Source organism: Hyperolius riggenbachi, chromosome 7, assembly GCF_040937935.1.
Source record: "Hyperolius riggenbachi isolate aHypRig1 chromosome 7, aHypRig1.pri, whole genome shotgun sequence".
Lineage (NCBI taxonomy): Eukaryota > Metazoa > Chordata > Amphibia > Anura > Hyperoliidae > Hyperolius > Hyperolius riggenbachi.
In genome coordinates this window covers 40124153-40148461 of record NC_090652.1, presented here as the reverse complement: position 1 = coordinate 40148461, position 24309 = coordinate 40124153, and the positions used below count along the sequence as shown (strand labels likewise).

Genomic DNA, 24309 nt, shown 5'->3' with positions numbered 1-24309 from the left:
CTTGTGATACAGACTCAAAGGACCACTAGGATTATGTATTTATAGAGCACTGAAATCTTCTGCAGCACTTTACAGAGTACATAGTCATGTCACTGACTGTCCTCAGAGGAGCTCACAATCTAATCCTACCAGTCATAGCCTAATGTCCTGCACGTTCCCATTTACCGATAACTACTCTGCCGCGGGGGGAGGTTGCTGGCACGTGCATTCGTGCGGGTCGCGCTTTAGAAGACAAAGACGAATATCTTTGTCCCTGGTGAGGTAAGCGAAGTCCTGCGGGGCATGGCTATACTGTCTGTAAAACAAATGCAGCCAATGGTCTAGAGCTCTAAAAACCGCGCAGGAGATTTGGGCGCATCCAGCACTACCATAGGCTACCTTACGGCTATAGCGGCACTCAGTGAGTAATTTGGGTGCCATCAAAAGACGGAGCACAAATTACTACAAAAACACTAATTCGGCTGCTGGCAATAGCTGGAAGACGAATCACATCTTTCCCCCACTATCCATGGCGGCCTGGAGGGAGAATAGTAATTAACGCTGCCGGGGCTTGTGCAGAAGCGGGGTAAGCCGTATATCTGCTGTATCCCGCGCCCAAATCTCCTGGTGGCTGAATCATAGCAGTGTTCTTCCCAGGCTCTTTTAGCTAGGTGCCCCACCCAGATAATTTTGGTGAGCACCTGGCTGTCTTTGGCTTGCCTCATCATCCTCCTCCTATGCTGTAAGCAGAGTGGCACCAGCCCTGCATTCCCCCTCATGCACCACCCGGCTACTTTTGCATACCACCCGGCTAGAAAAAAATTCTGGGGAGAACACTGCATAGGTATGTCAAATTGGTATTACCTCGATAGAGGCTAAACCCTGGGTAATCCAGATGCTTGGCCAGACTGCCTCCACTGGACAGGTTCCAGCGCAGGTAAGCATGAAGCCGATCAGGCTCAGCTTTTTCCCGCCAAAGCCCGATTGAGCCCGTGCTACTGCCCCCCCCCCCCCCCCCCCCCCGATATATACATAGCTGGTTAGTGGTGGAAGGAGATCACTTACATCGTTCTGCTCAATCTTCTCGTTCTGCTGGTCGACCAGCTGTTCTGTCGCCTTCATAGCCTCCTCCAGTGGTGCCACTATGGTCGACAGCCTTATCTGCAGGAATACAACACTAATAATAAAACCCACAGCTCCTTTACATGGTATATCTACCCCAGGGGCAGTTCTCATGGGTACATCGGGCATTTATGCTCGTCACAGTTTATTGTATACAATAAAACGCAAGTGTCCCTGCGTCTGTCCCTGGGTCAGTGCTTTGGGCTACTGTGCATGTCAAGCACTGACAGCCATTGGGACAGGATGCAGGGTGGACTTGCGCGGCGGGTGGGTGCATGCGCGCACTTACTGGCGGCATGAAGAGACCTCGAGCCCGTTTTTAAACGGACTTAGGTCAACTAGTTCACTATAACAAGTAGTTTTCCCTTTTAGGACATACAGTATTTTCCGCTGTATAAGACGCACTTATATGGCGAATGCAGGGAATCCCTGACTTACAAACACCCGCCGATACAAACCACCGACCTGCCATCACATCGGGGATTCCATGCAGGTGTGGCCATACCCCACCACGTGCGTCCGCTTCCTCCCCCGTCTCCTGCTCGCCCCGGTGTGTGAGGCGGCAGCTGGCTTACCTAATCCATGGCACCCGTGGGGATTGCAGACCTCCTCCTCCGCGCAGCTCGCTGCAGCAATGACTTGCACTGATCACTTCATCAGAACAAGCCAACACTAGAGCAAGCTGCGTAGAGGAAAAGGAGGTCTGCAATCCCAGCGGGCGCCTTGGATTAGGTAAGCCAGCTGCCGCTACACTTCTACACTTACACGGGGAAGGGAGCAGAGGCACGCTGGGGGAGCAGGTACACTGAGGACAGAAGGGGACACTCACTTGGGACAGACGGGATGACACATTGGGGTCACAGGAGGAGACATGGGGTCACAGGAGGAGACATGGAGGACACATGAGGGATACAAGAGGACACCATTTGGAGTATAACATGTAAAAGACGCTCCTGGAACATGGACACACCAGGTTTAGTATATTTTTTCCCCTGGGTTTTGCCCTCTAAACCTGGGGGTGTGTCTTATATTCCGGAGTGTCTTATACGGCAGCAAATACGGTGAGTACCAATTTTGTCATTTTAAGACAAAAAGATATTAGTTAGCTTTAACCATTCCATGAGCAAAAAAGTTACTCCTACGATGCACAACTCCAGACTATGCAATTATTTGAATTACCACAAAATACATACAGTATAAATGGTTTCAGGTATGTTTATGCTGTTTAGTGCTTTAGACCAAGTGTGTACAACTCTGGCGCAAACACTAATTGGCCTGAGGCTAATTATACATTTGTATTGCTGCTGCCCCCTTCCTACATCGGTTACCTGTAGAGGACGAATACACATTGTTGGAGCCTGGAGGAGGCGAGATGGCTACTGCTGCACCAATACTCTTCATACACTTGTGCTACCAGGGATGCTACATTGGGAAAAGAGGGGGGGGGGGGGGGACGCCAGAACCCCAGTTATGCTATACTGGGGTGGGAGGTGGTGGAAGCACTAAACCACAGGGAATGCTATATTGGGGAGGGGGAAATACTAGAATACCAGGGAAGCCCCATGGTGGAAAAGGAGGGGGACTAAAATAACAGGAAACTGTACAGGGGAGGGGCCTATGGGCACCAGAGAACTGTATAGGGGAGGGAGGGGGCAACTAGATACCAGGTAGCTGTACAGGGCAGGGAAGGGATTCACTAGACACCAGGGAACAGTATAGAGGAGGGTGTGGCCACTAGACACTAGGGAACTGCATAAGGGAGGGGAGATTAGAAACCAGGGAACCATGTAAGGAAGGGTGCCACTAGAAATCAAGGTTGGCCCGTAACTTGGGTCCAGTTTTCAATTAATGCCCGCTGTGTATTTGAGTTTAAAGTGCTAATATTGTAGTTACTTACTTTGTACATCTCCACTGCATCCGTGATCGGCAGGAAACTGTGAATGGCGTGTTTTGGGGAGTCCCTACAGATCATGCACATCAAGGCTCCATCCTCCTTGCAGAAGAGCTTCAGGACCTCGTCATGGTCAAGGCAGTGTGTGGGGACAGGAGCCTTCTTCACAGGCAAAGCAGGGGCAGCACCAGCTGTCTTCTTCACCAGGTTGGCCAGGGCTTGGTTGGTGATGTACATTTTGTTGTTGATAACCTGCTTGCAATCGGGGCAGGTGAAGGTGTCCCCCTTCCAGGCCTTGTCCATGCAGCCGCGGCAGAAGTTGTGGCCACACATGATGATGATGGGATCTTTGAAGATCTCTTTGCACAAAAGGCAGATTAGGTCCTCAGACACATCCCCGGATCCCACCTGCTTGCTTGTCTGAGGATCAGTAACTTCGATCTTCGCTTTCTAAAAGAGAGAGAATGAATTGTGAGGGGAAGTAGGAGAGACAAACGTAGCACTGGCAGCAGAACCAGAGCGGTCACCAGGGCTGTGGAGTTTGTACAATCCCACTCCTCAGTTTATGAATCCACAGAATCCAACTCCAGGTACCCAAAATTGCTCCGACTCCCTACAGGGCTGTGGAGTTGGTACAAAAATCATCCGACTCCCAACCCCCTAGGTTTTATGAAACCACCAACTCTGACTCCAGGTACCCAAATTTGCTCCGACTCCACAGCCCTGGTAGTCACACACCTATCACCGCCACTGTGACCAACATTTACAATGTTACATAGATGTGTCCAAATCTTAACACTGCCAAGATATCTTCTGTCAAAACATCTAATAACACATAATAGTTAAAGGAAACCTGAAGTCAAAATAATCTGACGAGATAAATAATTAATAAATCTACAGTCCTGATCCTAAATAGAAAAACAAAAGTTTGCTTTCCTAAAACAGAAAGAATTTGCGATAATTCAGGTTGGAGTGAGCTTGAGATGTCTCCCAGAGCAACACTGAGATCCTAAATAGGACTTTCCTGGAATCCCACTGTCATTTTGGTTTTAAAGCGGTATTGTCACCATAAAAATCAAATTTCAACAGCAACTGGTCTGGGTGTATTAAGTGATAAAGATGCTAATACTACATTCAAAACTTTTTCTGCTGTTATGTTGTGGAGTTATCACATACTTTAGGAGCACCGGCCCTTTAATTGCCATTGCCAAAGAGTTGCATGCTGGGGGATCTTTTTATCTATAATATATTCAGTGTTCTCCCCAGGATTATTTTCCAGCCGGGTGGCATGAAATAGTAGCCGGGTGTCATGAAAAAGCAGCCGGGTGGGGAGAGATGAAAATGCAGGGCAACTCTGCTTACAGCATAGGAGGTGGTGAGGAGGTGAGCCAATGACAGCCGGGTGGTCACCAAATCTAGCCGGGTGGAGCACCCGGCTAAAAGAGCCTGGGGAGAACACTGTATATTCCTCCTCTTCCCTTTATTTCCCTCTCCTAATGACATAAGACAGTGCACTTCCTAGTATAGATCTCAGTGGGAGTGTCTGAAGACTCAGGGAGGAGGGCGGGTAACGAATACACAAATACTAAGAGGAGAACAGGATTAAAAAGGGTTAAAACCTGCAGATGTGTACCTAAGACAGTCAAAAACTTTAAAACTATATTCTTAACCTTTAAAACCAATGTGAGACTATGGGATTGTGGGAGGTGACCCGGCATCAATGGCGGGGCCAGTGCCAGCTCACTTGCTGTAGCTCCGCCCCTCGCAGAAGCGGTAGAGAACATCACAGTAACAGAACAGAGACCTTCTCCGCAGCTGTTCCACTGTTCACTGAACGTCCTTGTGATTTGAAGCCATGCTTTGCGGTAAACTACCCCACCTGTGAAAATCTTTATGAATTAAAATTATGAAAAAAAAAAAAAATCTAAATGACCAAATGAGCCATTTCACAGACCTGATTTTTTTTTTATTGAACAGCCCTTTATGAATTGAAGCCAATGAGATGTTTTCTTATCTCATCTACAAAACACATTTCCAGCAAAGTACTGGACAGCAGGCAAGGGAAAAAAATACTAATTCTAATTTGAGATTGCTTAAAGCAGACCCAAACCAAACATTTTTTTCATTAAAAATATTTAGTTGTACCACTCTGATACATACAAAGATAAATAAACACTCCTACAAGCCTATGAGCATTTCAGTGCCTGCTTTTCACCCTTCTCTTTTCATAGCTAGGGTTATACTGGGGGCAGCCATTAGCAATTCCTCCTTTGCCGGACACCATCTACTCCACCAGTTTGCCGGAAAAATCCCAGCAATTTGAAAGGAAGGGAGGGGTTCCTCCAATAAATGTAAAATATTTTATATTTGTCATCATGCAGCTGAAAAAAGGCTGCAATTTATTATTATAATTTAGAAAATAGATTTTATTTCTGAAATCTTGTATTTTTAATTTGGCTCCACTTTAATTTAAAGTGGATCCGAGATAAACTTTTACTCATTGCATAATTGTGTTCCTTTCATATAGTTTATAGGGCATTCCTCAAGCCCAATACTTTTTTGGTTTGTTTTAATACTCTAATTTCCTATAAACTAAACAAGCCTCGCCCACATCTTTTTAGTGTGCCTTGGCACTGTAGCAAGGGCTTATGGGAGCTCAGTCTGGGCAGGAGAAGGTTACTAGCCAGAGATTTCAGAGGCAGAGGGGAGGAGGGAGGAGGAGAGGGGACTGAATTTACACACAGGCAAGCTGATAGCATCTCCAGCCCTCAGCCTGTGACAATGTGACAAAAAACATGGCTGACCTCATTGTATCACAGGAAGAAATAATCATATTCTATTGAAGCTGTTTGCAGCTAGATTTGCTGTGTAATCTAAACTTTAGATACGATACAGTGGTCTCCCCAGGCTCTTTTAAGGGGCCCATACACTCAGCCGATTTTCTGGCTGACCGATCGATCAAAATCGATCGCAAATCGGTTGGCCAATCGACCGATCGACGGCCGATTTCGATGGATTTCCATCGAACTGGCAGGGTGGAAAATGTAGGTCGATCTGATGAGAATGCTTATCATTTTGCATTGGCCCTAATGGAAATCTGATGGCAAAAAAAATGCCATCAGATCGAATTTCAATAGATTTCAAGCTGAAATCTATTGGAATTCTATCCTAGTAAAAAATGTTCTAAAAACGCATCAGATAGATCATCAGGTGGAGTTCTTATCTATCTGCTGCCAATCTGACGAGTGTATGGGCACCTTTAGCTGGGTGCTCCACCCCGCTAGTTTTGATGAGCACCCTGCTGTCATCGGCCCACCTCCTCCTATGCTATAAGCAGAGTTGCCCACAGAAGCACCAGCACTACATTCTCTCGTATTGCCCCACCTGGCTACTTTTTCATGCCACCCGGCTACTATTTCATGCCACCCGGGTGGAAAAAAATTCTGGGGAGAACACTGAGATAGACAAGTTTTTCATCTCAGATCCGCTTTAAGTACTATTCTTGTGATTTGAGGACTAAAAATAATTTCACTGATGAGCAGAAAAGGATTAAAGGACAACTGTAACTAGATGGATATGGAGGCTGCCATATTTATTTCCTTATAAACAATACCAGTTGCCTGGCAGCGCTGCTGATCTATTTGGCTGCAGTACTGTCCGAACAACACCAGAAACAAGCATGCAGCTGATCTTGTCAGATCTGAAAATAATGTAAGAAACACCTGATGTGCTGCATGCTTGTTCAGGGTCTGTGGCTTAAAGTATTAGAGGCAGAGGATCAGCAGGACAGCCAGGCAACTGGTATTGCTTAAAAGAAAATAAATACGGCAGCCTCCATATACCTCTCACCTAAGTTCACTAAGTATTAAACGAGATCCTCCAGTCAAATATTTTTCCAGTAAGTTTCCCCCTAGTGGCGGCGCATGATTCAGAACTGCGCAGATGCAGTTTTGAATCACATGTGCACCGATCAAAACTGGCGCTTGGGCAGTATAGAATCACCCTGCGGTGCTCGGAGGTACTTCCGGAAGGCTTAGGAGATAAGAGGACCCTCAGGAGAAAGGTAATCTAGCCCACTATGCCCTTCATTAAAGGGACACTTAAGCCAGGAATAAAAAAAAAAAAAAACAGTTTTACTTGCCTGGTGCTTCTACCAGCCCCCTGCAGCCGACCCATGCCCTCCCAGACACTCTCGGAGCCTCAGGTCCCCTGCCGCCAGCTAGGTTTCTTTTCCCTGACAGGGAGTCGGCTGGCTTTCTGCTCAGGCCTGGCCACGCGTATCCTCCTTCAAGTTCCCGTCCTCAATAGCGTCCTGCGCAGGCGTAGGACTCTATTACGGATGGGAACGCAAGAAAAATACACGTAACCAGCAGGGCTGTGGAGTCAGAGTCGAGGCAATTTTGGGCACCCGGAGGCGGAGTTGGAGTCGTGGTTTCAGAAACTGAAGAGTTGGAGTCGGGAGTCGGAGTCGCATGATTTTTGTCCAAAATCCACAGCCCTGTTAAGTATTAGACAAAGGAGTCGGAGTCGAGGAGTCTGAACAATTTTTGGTACCCGGAGTTGGAGTCGGAGTCGTGGATTCAGAAACTGAGGAGTCTGGGTCGGAGTTGGAGTCGGAAGATTTTTGTACCGACTCCACAGCCCTGGTAACCAGGCCTGTCAGCGAAAACAAAAACTAGCTGGCAGCGGGGGACCGGAGGCTCCATGAGTGACTGCGAGGGCACGCGAGGGCTGCAGGGGGCTGGTAGAAGCCCCAGGCAAGTAATACTGATTTTTCATTCCTTGCTTAAGTGTCCCTTTAAAGTGTAACTGTCGGGCATAAAATCAATTCAAAAGTTAAAATCACTATTACTTTTCCTGTTGATAAATCATCATTCCCCAGTTTACCTGACTCTTATTTGGTACACACAAAATTTGTTAAACAAAAAGGAAGTTGCAGTGCATTTTGGGTTGTCCTTTTTTGCTTCTCTACTTCCCCTCAGACTTAACTAATGCAGCCTGATTGGCTGAAGCCTCTTTCCCTCCTGTTTTCCCCTCCCATACCTCTGTTCCTCTCTGATTGGCCAAAATGTATCAGGCTGAAACAATGCACTTTCTATAGTGGAGGGAGGGCAATGCATACACAATCGGGCAGAGGAGAGTAAGGGAGGAAATGACACCAGGATTGGCTTCAAAATAGCCACACACAAAAAAAAAAAATGGGAAATGTTAAAAAGGATTTTCTATTTTTTTACTGTAGAAAAATCACTGAAATCAAAATGTGGACAGTGCTCTGCATGCGCAGTAGAGCACGGAGGACGTCCGATGACGTCAGAGCGCCGGCGTGGGACGCAGAAGTTCCGGGCCTTGGAGCGCAGAAGAGCCCGACCTGGCAGCCGGCCTGGCCAGGTCGGGCGCGCCACCGGAGACCACCGGGAGCCTGCGGAGCGGCGGCGAGGGCACCTCCTGCCTGCCACGGGCTGGAGGAAGCCCCAGGTAAGTGGAATTTGATTTTTATTTTTAACCCACCCTCCCTGAACTTTCCCTTTAAATAATTTGTTTCCCAATTCAGGGGCACTTTATGCTGGGATTACACGGTACGTTTTTCGTGTTCGATTCGGCGCGCGATCTATTAGCCATTCGATTCTCTGCTAGATTCTCTTATCTTCCACTTGTTTTTCTTATCTTTTTTTCCATTGACTTCTATAAGAAATCGAGCGGAACATCGGACATCTCGGAATTTTATCATCGAAGGCATCTATCGGAAGGATTCTTAAAGAGAACCCGAGGCGGGGTTCTCACAACGAAATCCACATACAGAGGCTGGCTCTGCCTATAGAGCCCAGCCTCTGTTGCTAATCAGATCCCCCCTGCGCTCAGCCAGACCCCATAAATGACAGCCGCGCTGCCGACACACAGCGTGTCAGTAGCGGCTGTGTTTACCTTTCTAACGTCAGTCTCGGTGCTCCCCCCGCCTCCTGCATCACTCCGGTCCCCGCCTACGTCCCTTCCCTCGCCGCTGATTGGAGGGAAGGGACGCGGGCGGGGACGGAGCTCTGCAGGAGGCGGGGGGAGCGCTGAGACTGACGTTAGAAAGGTAAACACAGCTGCACAGCGCGGCTGTAATTTATGGGGTCTGGCTTAGCGCAGGGGGGGGATTTAGGGGGGATCGGATTAGCAACAGAGGCTGGGCTCTATAGGCAGAACCAGCCTCTGTATGGGGATTTCGTTGTGAGAACCCCGCTTCGGGTTCTCTTTAAGGTGTGTACACACGCACTACAAAAGGAAACGACGGGTCCGCCGGACACTCCCGCTGGGCGGTCTTTAGCCGACAGTATGCGCGTGTGTACGCACTGTCGGCGGACTGATAAGGCTGCTCAGTGGATCGTTCAGAAACAGCCTTATCAGTCCGCCGACAGCGCGTACACACGCGCATACTGTTGGCTAAAGACCGCCCAGCGGGAGGGTCCGGCGGACCCGTCGTTTCCTTTTGTAGTGCGTGTGTACGTACCTTTAGCGAAAAACGTACCGTGCAATCCCAGCATTAAACAGAGCTTCTACAGTCAACAGAGACACTAGACAATAGCAGTAGGACAATGGATCATCCCAACATGCAGAGGGGAGCACTAGAGCTGACTGGACAGCCTCAAATTACCTTTGTTGCAGGCTCAACCTCTCCGCCCCCCTGCTTCTGAGGCGTATTTCCAGGTCGGGATGCCATTCAGTCCTTTTACGTTTGCCACCTCCTCTTCCTTTACCAATTCGATCAGAAGGCGTGACTTGTTTTTCTGGTAGGTAACTGCAAAAATAACACTTATGATAATCAGGTTCTGAATTCAATAAGAGAAAATACACTTGATATGAGAAATACGATCAAATCTTTTATAAAGAAGATATAAAAGAAATAAGGCCAAAGAGTTCCAGCCACATATCGGGGCTGCTTGAATAAAACGACCGCCCTTACTTACGCGTGATCCTTGCAAGTGCTGCACAATGAGATTGTAGTGCAACCGCAATACTTCAATACTTCACTAGCATGGCCGCTGCTACTTAGCAAACGTGCTATATTAACCCGCACTGCTTGAGCGCTGTAGTTTTAATAAATTGGTCCCATTGGGCTAAATTCTCAAAGTTGCACCACATAAGGAATTGGTAAAAGGAGATGATAGATAGATAGATAGATAGATAGATATCTCAAAAGTTTGGACACACCTTCTCATTCAAAGAGTTTTCTTTATTTTCATGACTATGAACATTGTAGATTCACACTGTAGGCATCCAAACTATGAATTAACACATGTGGAAGTATAGTACATAACCAAAAAGTGTGAAACAACTGAAAATATGTCATTGTCACAGGAGCCCTGGTGGCTGACCGCAATTGGCCTTCTAAACGGTGCCAGCGCACAGATCGTGCGAACTCTGGTCGCAGTCAATGCGCAGGAACCGCTAAGAATTAGCCGCAGACAAACCAGAAGGGAGCCGGTGAGATACGGGTGATTACAACTTCACACACTGGTTCAGGGTAGATCTGACACCACCGCGGTTACCATGGGACCGAGGAGCCCACTGACTGACTAATCCTGCGAATAAAACGGTTAAACACACGATATTCTGTCTAGCCAACAACAAACAAACAGTAGCGTATCTTCAGAGACCCGGGATCAGTTCTGTGTGTGCTGATAAGCAGGGTAGCGGACAGTGAATGACTTGGAGAAAGTCGTTTATTCACAGCAATATAAATAATTAATATATACAGACAATTATTAAAATCAACAATTATTAAGACTGTAATAGCCAGTATGAAATAAAAAGGGAGAAAATACTTATGGTTTGTGGAAATATGTCCTTTTGTGGGAAAATCATCAAGTCCAAGCAAAACGGTTTCAAGTTCTTAAAGTTCTTGGTTTCAATCAAAGTTCAGCAGAATTCTTTGTTCCAGGTTACAGAAGATGGCCAATCAAGATGGCCGCTAGCACATGTGTCCTTTGTTTCAGAGCTTCATTCAAAGTTCAGCAAAATGGCCACCAGCCCTATGTCCTCTGGCTGGCAGCAGGATGTTCTCATATGGATGGAATGGGAGGACTCGATGCCCGCCTGCTGGCCAGGGGCTTTTGATGAAGCTGGTTTGGGGGTGTGGCAATGCCGGCCCCTCTGAGTCACCAACCAATGACAGTTCATTCCCTCTGAGAGATTTTAGGGCTAAACTTATGAAATGCTGTAACTCCTGAACCATACACGTTATATTTAGGGGGGTAACAGCTTCATACTTGTTGGAAAATACAGATTAATATGATATCCGACATGGCTAGTGCAGCAGATCAGGTTCCTGAGAAGATTCATACCTGGGTTGTAGGGGCCCCGGGCCCCTCTTGACTGGTATCGAGATCCAGCATGACCCTACGGATCCAATGATACCGCTCTCATAACCACCCTATTTATTGTATTCTGTAAATGGGCAAAAGATTATATAGTACATTCATTTCTTCCTGCTAAGGCTGGAGCCAGGCTGGCTGGAGTCCAGCTGTGTCTAGCTTCCTGGGATCTCCCTCTATGAAAGGCCCTGTTGGCTCCTTTAATTAACATCTGAATGTGAGATCAGCTTAGACAGACTTTGAGCCAGTCTTCCTGCCAGCTGCTAACAGGGGAAAAAAACTGCCTGTTTAAAAAACAGGAATGTCAGTCTCTAAATCGCTGGCCTGACTACAATCAAGGGCAATCGGCGCAATAAACCGATTGCGTTCTCGTTTCTCACGGCTGTTCCGTGACGGTCATATTCTAGGTTCTTCAAAGTAGCCACCTTTTGCTTTGACTACTGCTTGGCACACTCTTGGCATTCTCTTGATGAGCTTCAAGAGGTAGTCACCTGAAATGGTCTTCCAACAGTCTTGAAGGAGTTCCCAGAGATGCTTAGCCCTTTTGCCTTCACTCTGCGGTCCAGCTCACCCCAAACCATCTCGATTGGGTTCAGGTCTGGTGACTGTGGAGGCCAGGTCATCTGGCACAGCACCCCATCACTCTCCTTCCTGGTCAAATAGCCCTTACACAGCCTGGAGGTGTGTTTGGGGTCATTGTCCTGTTGAAAAATAAATGATGGTCCAACTAAACACAAACCGGATAGAATAGCATGCCGCAGCAAGATGCTGTGGTAGCCATGCTGGTTCAGTTGGCCTTCAATTTTGAATAAATCCTCAACAGTGTCACCAGCAAAGCTATGCAATGGGGAGAAAATGAAATGGTCGCGCATCAAAGGCCACATACACACATCAGACCATAGTCTTTTGAAAATGAAAGATCACAGACCAATTTTACCCCCTTCCATGTAGTATGAGAGCCATACCTTCACAGTCTTTTCTATGGAGCTGAACTCCCCATCAGAAAAAAAATCTTTGCAAGATGCTGCACACACAGATGCTGTACAGACACAAAAGATCAGTATCGGCAAAAGATCTGTTCCTGCCAAAGATCCGTTCCTGCAAAATGCATTCATAGTCTATGATATCTGCAGATCCTCATACACACCTTGTTTAACTGACATTCATCTGCAAATCAGACAATCATCTGCAGATCTGAAAATCCATCCTGGTGGATCTGATCTGCAGATGAATGTCAGTTAAACAAGGTGTGTATGATGATCTGCAGATCTCAGACTATGAATGCATTTTGCAGATACTGATCTTTTGAATGTCTACAGCATCTTGCAAAGATGTATTTCTGATGGGGAGTTCAGCTCCATAGAATAGACTGTGTAGGTATGGCTCTCATACTACATGGAAGGGGGTAAAATTGGTCTGTGATCTTTCATTTTCAAAAGACTATGGTCTGATGTGTGTATGAGCCTTAACCAAGATGCACCTGATAGACACTCACTGCATAGGGCTAAAAAGCCTCTCAAAGGCACAAGTGTGCTCATTGCAGTGAAACAGGTGCATTAAAGGGGAGCTGAAGAGAGAGGTATATGGAGGCCGCCATGTTTATTTCCTTTTAAGCAATACAAGTTGCCTGGCAGCCCTGCTGATCCTCTTCCTCTAATACTATTAGCCATAGCCCCTGAACAAGCATGCAGCAGATCAGGTGTTTCAGACTTTAAAGTCAGATCTGACAAGACTAGCTGCATGCTTGTTTCTGGTGTTATTCAGATACTACTGCAGAGAAATAGACCAGCAGGGCTGCCAGGCAACTGGTATTGATTAAAAGGAAATAAATATGGCAGCCTCCGTATACCTCTTACTTCAGTTCCCCTTTAAGAACTAATGCATCTCACAATACAAACAATGGAAGCAAATCCATGCGTTACACATTATCCGGGGACCTTACCCTTCTCTTATTGAGAGAGACATCTGTTCCACGCTGCAGAGCATGTTAGCAGGGACGGCTCGTGCAGCCTTCTCTCGGGGTCCCCACCCTATCTAAGTTTAAAATCACCCAACATTATGGGAACATGCTAGCAACACTGACTTGGGAGCAGCAGGCCATATAAAGGAGAAGGGGTGCGGTGTGGGCGGTGCCCCAGGAACTCACCAGCAAAGCAACCCCACACCATCACACCTCCTCCTCCATGTTTCGCGGTGGGAACCAGGCATGTAGAGACCATCCGTTCACCTTTTCTGTGTCGCACAAAGACACGGTGGTTGGAACCAAAAATCTCAAATTTGGACTCATCAGACCAAAGCACAGATTTCCACTGGTCTAATGTCCATTCCTTGTGTTCTTTAGCCCAAACAAGTATCTTCTGCTTGTTGCCTGTTCTTAGCAGTGATTTCCTAGCAGATATTCTACCATGAAGGCCTGATTCACGCAGTATCCTCTTAACAGTTGTTCTAGAGATGTGTCTGCTGCTAGAACTCTGTGTGGCATTGACCTGGTCTCTAATCTGAGCTGCTGTTAACCTGCGATTTCGGAGGCTGGTTACTCGGATTAACTTATCCTCCGCGGCAGAGGTGACTTTTAGTCTTCCTTTCCATGTGAGCCAGTTTCTTTGTAGCGTTTCATGGTTTTTGAGACTGCACTTGGGGACACTTTCAAAGTTTTCCCAATTTTTTCAGATTGACTGACCTTCATTTCTTAAAGTAATGATGAACACTCGTTTTTCTTTACTTAGCTGCTTTTTTCTTGCTATAAATTCCATAATACAAATTCTAACAGACTATTCAGTAGGACTATCAGCTGTGTATCCACCTGACTTCTCCACAATGCAACTGATGGTCCCAACACCATTTATAAGGCAAGAAATCCCACTTATTAAACCTGACAGGGCACACCTGTGAAGTGAAAACCATTTCAGGTGACTTCCTCTAGAAGCTCATCAAGAGAATGCCAAGAGTGTGCAAAGCAGTAATCAAAGCAAAAGGTGGCTACTTTGAAGAACCTAGAATGTGACATACTTTCAGTTGTTTCATACTTTTTGATTATGTACTATACTTCCACATGTGTTAATTCATAGTTTGGATGTCTTTGGAGAATATATATATATATATATATATATATATATATATATATATATATATATATATATATATATATATATATATATATACATACATATACACATACACACACACATACAGCATCAAATGGTAAACACTGCATGTATGCATTCAAAAAACAAAACAGTAGTTTTCTTGGAAACTGAATGCAGTACAGGTGGTTTTCTTTTATTATTTTTATTCGATAAATTTCTGATTTTGTTCACAAAAATGTTATGTTTCAAATTCGCAAAGCAGGAAAATGTACATGAAATTCCAAATGAAAATACCGCAACACTACACCTGTCGTCAGGGCCGCCTTCAGGGTATCACAGGTGGGATTGCAGTATGGGGCCCGGCGAACAATGCCACAAACATGGGCCCCAGCTGCAAGTCTGTCACAGAATGTAGTCTGTCGGTGGGTGTGACTGTCTTCGCCTCGGCCGGACTATTTTGCATTGCAATTTTTTTGTGATTTTTATTAATGCTTGTGCTTTGCTATTCTTATTTCAGTGAATGAGAATCGCATCGCAATTTCTGAAAAAGTGATTCATGCAGCGCTTTTGCAATTTTCACAAATTGCATATGTTACTCATAAGTACATGTGTTACAGCACTTTGCTGATCACCTTAAATATAGGGGGTTCACCATGGTTATAGGTGGGAGGGGAGTGAGGGGGGCCCAGTAGGTTTTCCCAGTATGGGGCCCAGAAATTTCTGATGGCAGCATTGCCTGTCGTTATAGAAAGTTTGGGTGAGCATAGTTTCTGGAGAGTCGAGATGGGTGGCACGTTCAAGGAGTACATTTGAAATCGGCGCCGGTAGACTTGGGCGCAGGATACAGCGGTATATGGCTGATCCTGCTTCTGCACAAGTCCGGGCCGATTTAATTACTATTCCCCCTCCAGGCTGACATGGATAGTGGGGGAATGAAATAATTCGGCTTCCAGCGATTGCTGGAGGCCGAATTATTATGTTTTTAAGCAACCTCGGCTCCGTCTTCTGACGGACCCGACGTTACTCACTGAACGCTGCAATAGGAATGATTCCTATTGTAGTCTATGGAGGAGGCGGCTGCGCCCAAATCTAGCAGCGCTGAAAAGCACTGCTCCGCGTTCAAGATCCCATCACTCCAGTGGGTGTTGCCTTCAGCTTTTCTACACGGCACCTGGCGCCAAACCAGCATGCATGCATGCAATTGCTTGGTAATTTGAGTGTCTGCCCGCTATGCAATCAACGTCTACAAATAGCGTTCACAATTTTATTGGGTGTCTCAGTCCCCCAAATTTTAATAGCCGATATTTGTATGGGCACTTCCGCACCACCACTGGCGTCCAAATTTTCTGATTCCACCAAGCAACACTCCGTGACGATCTAGGCAGTATGATGATGAGCCAGATGTTCATAGGGATATGCTGGCACGATTGGTTGGACAGCACCCCCCAGAACTGCTAGGTTTCAGATAGGCTGTAGAAATCATACAAGCCACACTATTCAGCCAATTAGAATGTTCAAGTTGTAAACGTTGCTGTGATTGGACCACTGCTCCCTATAGATTTTCTCGCTGGCTCACCTCAACCATACTAGTTCCACAATTTATAAAGAAGCCACCTGCATAAATCCCCACAATGCACCTGAAAATCTATTTAAAAAAAGAAAACAAACCTGGTCAAATAAAACTTTTGCAGAACTTTATCGACCAAATGCGGTAAATATAACAAAAACAATCCGTATTGGAGGGTTTTTGAGATTCGCTTTTAATGTGGAGATTTGTGTTCAATAAGCAATCGGTAACATACCAAACTTCTTCGAACATAGATAGCAATGGGCCTGATTCACAAAGCTTTTGTTAAATTATCTCACCATATTAATTAAAGGGGAACTGAAGAGAGAGGTATATGGAGGCTGTCATGTTTATTTCCTTTTAGACAATACCAATTGCCTGGCTATCCTGCTGATCCTCTGCCTCTAATACTATTAGCCATAGCCCCTGAACAAGCATGCAGCAGATCAGGTGTTTCAGTGGTTCAGACTTATAAGTCTGATCTGACAAGACTAGCTGCATGCTTGTTTCTGGTTTTAATCAGATACTACTGCAGAGAAATAGACCAGCAGGGCTGCCAGGCAACTGGTATTGATTAAAAGGAAATAAACATGACAGCCTCCATATACCTCTCTCTTCAGTTCCCCTTTAACTCACAATTTATCTCTCCTTAAAGAGTAACTGTCAGGCTGCAGAAGCTAATTTAAACCTCTATTCTCCTGTGTTAAACAGTTTAGAAGGAAGCCAAAAAGGCATTAGTGAAGATAAAAATCTCAGTTACCTTTGATGTGTGCTTATCAGCAAAATCTGTTAGACCCAAGAGGATGCAAGCCGCATACTATACTGCAAAGCATTCTGGGGCCCTCCCCTCGGCTGCTAATGAGACGTTACAGCAGCTTGTAATCAGTCCAGCGCGTAGCACTGATAAATCTCCGGGCAGAGTACACTGCAGGAGTCAGCTATTGTTCCTAGCCACATGGCTCATTAATATTCACTGCACACTGTGTTATTCAGTAGGAGCTTTTCTGTGATCAGGAAGCAGGCAGGACATGACGACACATTTGGCTTCATAGGAGACAGACAAACATGGAACCTGCCATGAGCTGTCAGGAGCATCATTCTCTGCAAATACTATATACAAATTCTGTGAAATCCAAACGTGGACAGTGAAATGCATATGTAATGTAAGTACAGCCAATCTTTAGCTACTGATATATGTGTTTATTTTCGCTGAGACCCTGTACCTAACAGCTCCTCTTTAAATGACATAACTCATGATTTCTCTCTCCTTATCTAACTTAACTCACAATTTAGCTCTCCTTATTTGATTTAACGCATGAATTATCTCTCATTATTTGTTTATCTCATGCATTAGCACCTTGAGGTGAAAAATAAGTAACCTTTGTGAATCAACCCCCATGTCTTTCAATTCATCCCATTGGCCTTTATCTTAAGGTGCGTACACACATGCGACTATAGTCGTTTGAAACAATCGTTCCCCGATCGTTTCAAACGACGATCGTTTAAAAAAAAGCAGCCAACGATCATTAAGGCTGCTTACACACCAAGACGTTACAGGCGCACGTTAGTGCGCCTGTAACGCTCCCCCAACGCACAGCAATGTAACACAAGTGGGCTGTTCACACAGCCCACGTTGCGTTACATGTAACGCTGCACGTTCTGCGCAAAGTGCAGCATGCTACGGCGTTGGAGCGGCTATAGCCGCGTTAGACTGTTTGCACATGCGCAGTGGGGGGCGGAGAGGAGGCGGGGAGAGCCAGCTACAGTAGCCGCACACATGGCTACTTAATATTCACTGTACTGGCGGCCGCTGATTGGCCGGCGGGACCACGTGATGCGGAGTGTCTCGCTCCGCATCACGTGGTCCCGCTGGCCAATCAGCGCCACTCTGGGAGAAATTATAGGACTCGAGCCGCCTAACGCGGCTCACTCTACCGTCGGCTCTTGCAGCACCATACGTTGTGTTAGGTGCACGTTATGCGACCTTAACGTGGCACCTAATGCAACGTCTTGGTGTGCAAGAAGCCTCAGTCTAACGACGGACGAGCTAGATCGTTAAAAATGAACGATCTAGCTTGGCGGATTTTTTCCAACGACGATCGTTTGCAAAAGTAGTACATCGTTGGAAACGGTCGTTCGTACTAGGCTTGACATGCGCACTTCACTATTTCTCCATGAAACTTCTCATTTTTATGCGCAAGCGCAATAGTTGCTTTACGTGATGTAACGTTCGTTCTAACGATCAGATCGCTACACACATTTAAAAGCTAACTTTACTCAGGTCGTTCTTTCATCAATTAAAAGTTCGTTCGTCGTTCTCAACGAACGGATCGTTGTCGCATGTGTGTACGTAGCATTAGGCTGTTTTCACACAGCAGGTAGGTGGACCTGAACTCTTGCACAGGTCCTTAACACTGGAAACAGGACAGTAGAATGCTGTTGCTTAGCTTTTAGAGCAGAGAGGAAGAATAGTGGCTGGATAGTGTACTGGTTAAAGTGGACCTGAACTCTTGCACAGGAGAGAAGGAAAACAAAGTAATGCAGCCTGTATGTATTTAGAGTTTAGCCTAATTGTCCCTCATCTGTGTCTAAGTACAAGTTGTAATTTGATCTCTCCCCTGTGTCAGCTGACGACCATGGAAGAGAAGCTAATTGGTAAACACAGGATGTTAAAGAGAAACCGTAATCAAGAACTGAACTTCATCCCAATCAGTAGCTGATATCCCTTTTCCCATGAGAAATATTTTCCTTTATACAAACAGATCATCAGGGGGCTATTGTGGCGGATATTGTGGTGAAACCCCTCCCACAGTGTGATGTCAGGACCATGGTTCTGTCTTCATACTGTGGGAGCCTTGTTACATTGTGGGAAATAAAAGCTGTTTACAAAAAAAGCAAGCAGCATCTCCTTTCACTGACATCACCTGCCAGCAGTAAAAATGTCACCATGTGATAAATGTCGGAATGTAAATCAGATAGAGAAAAGATTTTACAACGGGCAAACACTGACTAAATCATCTAAACATAATTGTTGTAAAATGAAGCACTTATTTATTACATTATTTTCACTGGAGTTCCTCTTTAACAATATGTCTGCTTCCATGAAAGCAGGAAGTAGATCCACTGCATATTTATTATAGGATTTGAATCAGGTTTAACAAGAAATGTTTTTCTTTAAAGGCTATTATGCGGTTGCTTATCTTTTAAAGAAGAGATGAATTTCAAGTCCACTTTAAAATATGGTGTAATTCATTTTAAAGTGGAACTGAAGATTGGAGTAAAACAAAGTGTTTCACCTACCTGGGGCTTCTGCCAGCCCTGTGCAGCCTTCCTATCCCACGCCGGTCCTCTACGATCCTCCATTCTCCCGCCACCAGCTACTTTCATTACCGTCGACTTGTAAGTCGATGGCAACTGCGCCTGCGTGCCCCAAGTCACGCGTATCTTTTTCCATACGGGGCTGGCAGAAGCCCCAGGTAAGTGGAACACTTTGTTTTATTCCAATCTTCAGTTTTAAGTTCAAAGTGCACACTTTGTGCTGTAGAGCGTGCTGTTATTGTCATTCCCTATGACGTTTCCTGCTGGGTCCCCTAAACCATTGTTTCTCAACATTTAATTGGTATGTACCCCTTTTAAAACCCTGTACTCACCAAGTACCCCCTAGCATAGTAATCATTAACACAAGTACCCCTTGAGAAATATATATTTAGTTGTAGTACATGATAATTGGTTCTAAACAATTTCCAAGCATTTACTATTGCTTTTAATGAGCTAAAACACTAATTTGGTGTTTTGAATAAAATTTATCATTTTCTAAAATTTTAAATTTGTTATTCTTGGTTAAGTATATCAAGCCTGAGTACCCCCTGGTACCATCAGAAGTACCCCCTGGGGTACGCGTACCACACGTTGAGAACCTAGGCCCTAAACTAATGCCACAGATCGGACACGTCAGAAATTATCAGGAAGCCTAGTGGTAACAGACACTGTGTGTTCTCATAAGCTTGTATAGCGTCTGATACGTGTTTGCGGTCTGCATTTCGCGTTGTGGCTGCGGAAAAATGCTGGACGGCATTTTGCATTTGCAGTCCAGCGGGTGCGTTTGCATTCCGTTTGACAGTGTAAAATCATATTGATAACACTGGATGCATTTACTGTCCGTTTTGCATTCAACTGCGTTGCATTAAACGTAGCGTTTTTAGCTGTAGTGTGAATGGCCATAACACTGGAAAACAGGACTGTAGAATCTCATTACAGTAAATAAACTCTGATATAGTAAGCCTCTGGCTATAGTGATCTCAGTCCCCAGGTCCTGGCCATGTGCCTGTGTGAGTATACACTATATGATCAATTCTGATTTAGCATACCTCCCAACTTTTTGGGATAAGAAAGAGGGACACTTAGGCCACGCCCCATCACACCCCTAGTCAAGCATACCATAAAGATTTCATAAGAAAAATGTCATTTTATAATTGAAACCACACTGGTCCTTTCTATCCTGCTTCATATTAACGATTTAAAATTAGTAATATATCAATTTAAAAGGATGGTAATACAGTTTAGAGTCAATCATACACATTTTTTAGTAGATAATTATATATATTTACATAGAAAGAGGGACAAATGAGGGAGAAAGAGGGACAGTTGGGAGATATGATATAGTAAGCTATAGTAATCTCAGTCCCCAAGTCCTGGCCATGTGAGCATACAATGTATGACCAATTCTGATCTAGTAAACTGCTCACATGGTAATCTACTTGGCCAGGTTCCGTGCACTGCTGTATAAATATACATATACGTATTCCTCCCTAAACCCCCTGTACCTGTGTGCACTGCTCCGTCACTGTTTCTTCTCTTTTTTATTTCCTTTAGAAAACGAGTACTTTTCATTCAAGATGGCCCCGGAACTACTTCCGGGTCACAGAGGCTGCACACACTTCCTGCACTGTCTATGCAGAGTGCAGACAGGCAAGAGCAGCTCTGCGCATGCTCAGAATGTCCTCTCGTGCTGCTGAGAAGGAATTAAAGCGCCTCTCACTACTATGAGGTTTAGCAGGCGCGCTTTAATCAGTTTTATCCTCAATTTCCCCCGATGAAACAATAATTTATTCTCATTCTGTCTTCTCTCCCCTCTAGACTACTCAGCTAGTCATGTTAGGGCAGGCAACAAGTCCTGTCAGGCAGTTCACAAAGGGAAGGCAGTCCAGAGCAGGCACTTCACAAAGGGAAGGCAGTCCAGTAAGAGCAGGCAGCCAGTCATTTTAGGCAGTCCAGTAAGAGCAGGCAGCTAGTCCTGTTAGCCAGTCTAGTAAGGCCAGTCCAGTTAACATGCCCTATAAGCCAGTCCTGTTGTGGCAGTCCAGTAAGGGCAGGCAGCCACTCTTGTCAGCCATTCCAGTAATGGAAGTCGCTAGTAGAATATTGGTAAAATTACCGATATTCTACTACTTAATTACGATAGTAAAATATTGGTACTCTTTAGCAATACCTTACTATGACCTTATCTAACCCTAGTATCACTCAGAACCCTGCCTCTACCTGCCATTTTATTTTATTCATTGTATTTAGAAAGCGCCAACATATTACGCAGCGCTGCCATGACTAAGACCACTATAGTGGTCCTTTACTTTAGCTCCTACCCCCCAGTCCTAAACTTAGCCCATCCCCCCACCATGCCTAATCATAACCCCTAAGGATCCCCCACATTCCTGACGCTAAAGACCCCGCTTTCTATTCCTAACCCCAATATTTTTGCCACCATATGTGGCAAGGTTAGAAGTCACAATTTCCGGCTTTAAATAGTAAATAGCGAATATAAACGGCTAAACAGTAACGATAAACAGTAAATAGCGGTTCCAAACCTCGGACGCCTCCCGGAACCCAAATTACCACTCTTTTTTTTTTTTTTTGACAGGTAAACTTTATGGTTTTCGAATTACTATTTATAGCCTCTAATTGGAGCTTTTAACATCGCCGCCTGTGGTGGTGCCATTTCTAACAGGGCACCTCCGGCACCCTTTTTACCTGTGTCAAAGTTGTCATGCCTGTAAGTCATCTATTCCAGCCATTATTATTATTAATATTGCGCCAACATCTCCTGTAGCGTTGTACAGATTATATTCTTGTCCCCCAGAGGGGCTCACAATCTAATTCCTACCATAGTCATATGTCTATGTATGTATTGTGTAGTGTACTGTATGTATAGTAGGGCCAATTTAGGGGGAAGCCAATTAACTGATCTGTATGTTTTTAGGATGTGGGAGGAGATCAGAGTGCCCAGAGGAAACCCACACAGACAGTGCCCTGGCTGGGATTCGTACCAGGCACCCATCACTGCAAGGCGAGAGGGCTAACCACTACACCACTGTGCTGTCCACCATGCTTCCCAGTCATGCAGTCCTGTCAGCCAGTCAAGTTGACCTATACAGCCAGTCCAGTCAGTCAGGTTCCTTTCAGCAATTTTAATAAACCTGGTCAGCCAGGCCAGTCAGTCAGTCAGTCCTGTCCATCACAAGTTAATTATGACATTTTAGAATATTTTCCTCGAAAACCTAAAATATATGATTGTTGAGTAGATAGAGAAAAGCCCAGTTATGCGTTACACTACAAATATCTTATATGTTAGTTAGACATATGATACTTTGTCTAGCATGTCCAAGGCCGGATTTATAGTTTTTGTGCCCCTAGGCCATGTATGTTGTGAGGTGCCCCCCTCCCATTCCATGTGCAGTCCCCTCTTCCATGTGTATCATCCATGTACTGCAGCCCCCTCTTCCATGTGTATCATCCATGTACTGCAGCCCCTTCCATTCCATGTGCCGCCCCCTCTTCCATGTGTATCATCCCTGTACAGCAGCCTACTCCCATTCCACGTGCAGCCCCCTCTTCCATGTGTATCATCCATGTACTGCAGACCCATCTTCCATGTGTATCATCCATGTACTGCAGCCCCCTCCCATTCCATGTGCAGCCCCCTCTTCCATGTGTATCATCCATGTACTGCAGCCCCCTCCCATTCCATGTGCAGCCCCCTCTTCCATGTGTATCATCCCTGTACAGCAGCCCCTCCCATTCCACGTGCAGCCCCCTCTTCCATGTGTATCAACCATGTATAGGAGCCCCTCCCATTCCACGTGCAGCCCCCTCTTCCATGTGTAACATCCATGTATAGCAGCCCCTCCCATTCCATGTGCAGCCCCCTCTTCCATGTATCATCCATGTATAGCAGCCCCTCTTATTCCACATGCAGCCCCCTCTTCCATGTGTATCATCCATGTATAGCAGCCCCTCCCATTCCACGTGCAGCCCCCTCTTCCATGTGTATCATCCATGTACAGCAGCCTTCTCTGATTCCACGTGCAGCCCCCTCTTACATGTGTTTCATCCATTTACTGTAGCCACTCTTTTTCACTGATAGCTCCCTTTGGCACCAGTTTCCCTTTTTAAAGCAGACCTGAACTCTTGCACAGGACAGAAGGAAAACACAGAGAAATGCACCCTGTATGTATTTAGAGAGTTTAGCCTGTCTAATACCCCCCTCATCTGTGTCTAATCACAAGTTGTAATCTGATCTCTCCCGTGTCACCAGACTGCTAATGGCAGAGATGACAGATAAGCCCATTTAAAAGCACAGGATGTAAACAATATGTCTGCTTCCATGAATCAGGAAGTAGAAACAGTGCAGATTTATTTTAGAATTTATATCAGCTGTAACAAAGAAATGTTTTTTGTTTAAAAAGAGACTGAAGCAAACAAAAATTGCTATTTTTACCTCCTAGTTCGCTTCAGTACTCTCATTAGATGTAAACCGCTGCATCCCCGCCGCAAAATGATGGCTTTAGACCCCCCAAATCCTCGGTGGGCAATCCGGCCGGCGCTTCCTGAAAGAGGGAGAGCTTTCAGCTGCAGCTCTGCCTCTACTGATGTCAATCTGTAACGATCGGTGTAACACAGAGAGGATCTGATTACCGGTGATCTGCAGTATCACCGAGAATGCAGATATATACCCGATTATTGATGATCTGCAGTATCACCGATAATCAGATATATCTCTAACCTCTGGACACCTGAGTAATATGAGTGTTTGATGCAACCGTATACTTTGAAGAGAGCACCCGAGTAGAGGGTGCTAGGCAGCACGAGATACTGCTTAGAGAACGGGTTCCTTCCACTGGTCTGATGCTCCCCAAGGGGCGGAGCCAGGCTGAGAGTGGGAAGGATCAGAGAGTGAGTGACACCAATGGGCAGTGTCACTAACAGGACTGGGAACTATCTCCCAACAGGGAAGATAGTTCTCGAGGTCGGACAGGC

The 24309-nt window shown here is 45.5% G+C and overlaps 2 protein-coding genes across 2 annotated transcripts in view; one reads left to right on the top strand and one right to left on the bottom strand.

Moving 5' to 3' along the window:
- The window catches only part of LOC137524267 (nuclear factor 7, ovary-like), a 63942-nt gene extending 43011 nt beyond the window's left edge, over positions 1-20931 (bottom strand). The window contains exons 1-4 of the mRNA XM_068243939.1: positions 20823-20931; positions 9627-9770; positions 2999-3442; positions 1045-1140 (exon numbers count right to left, since the gene is read on the bottom strand). Coding sequence (XP_068100040.1) covers positions 1045-1140; positions 2999-3442; positions 9627-9692 — 606 coding nt within the window. The 5' untranslated portion in view covers positions 9693-9770; positions 20823-20931. The remainder of the gene's footprint in view (positions 1-1044; positions 1141-2998; positions 3443-9626; positions 9771-20822) is intronic.
- Positions 20932-20976: 45 nt separating this feature from the next.
- Positions 20977-24309, top strand: part of LOC137525486 (histone H1-like) — an 88199-nt gene continuing 84866 nt past the window's right edge. Inside the window, exon 1 of the mRNA XM_068246598.1 lies at positions 20977-21046. The gene's annotated coding sequence lies outside the window, so the exon portion shown is untranslated. The remainder of the gene's footprint in view (positions 21047-24309) is intronic.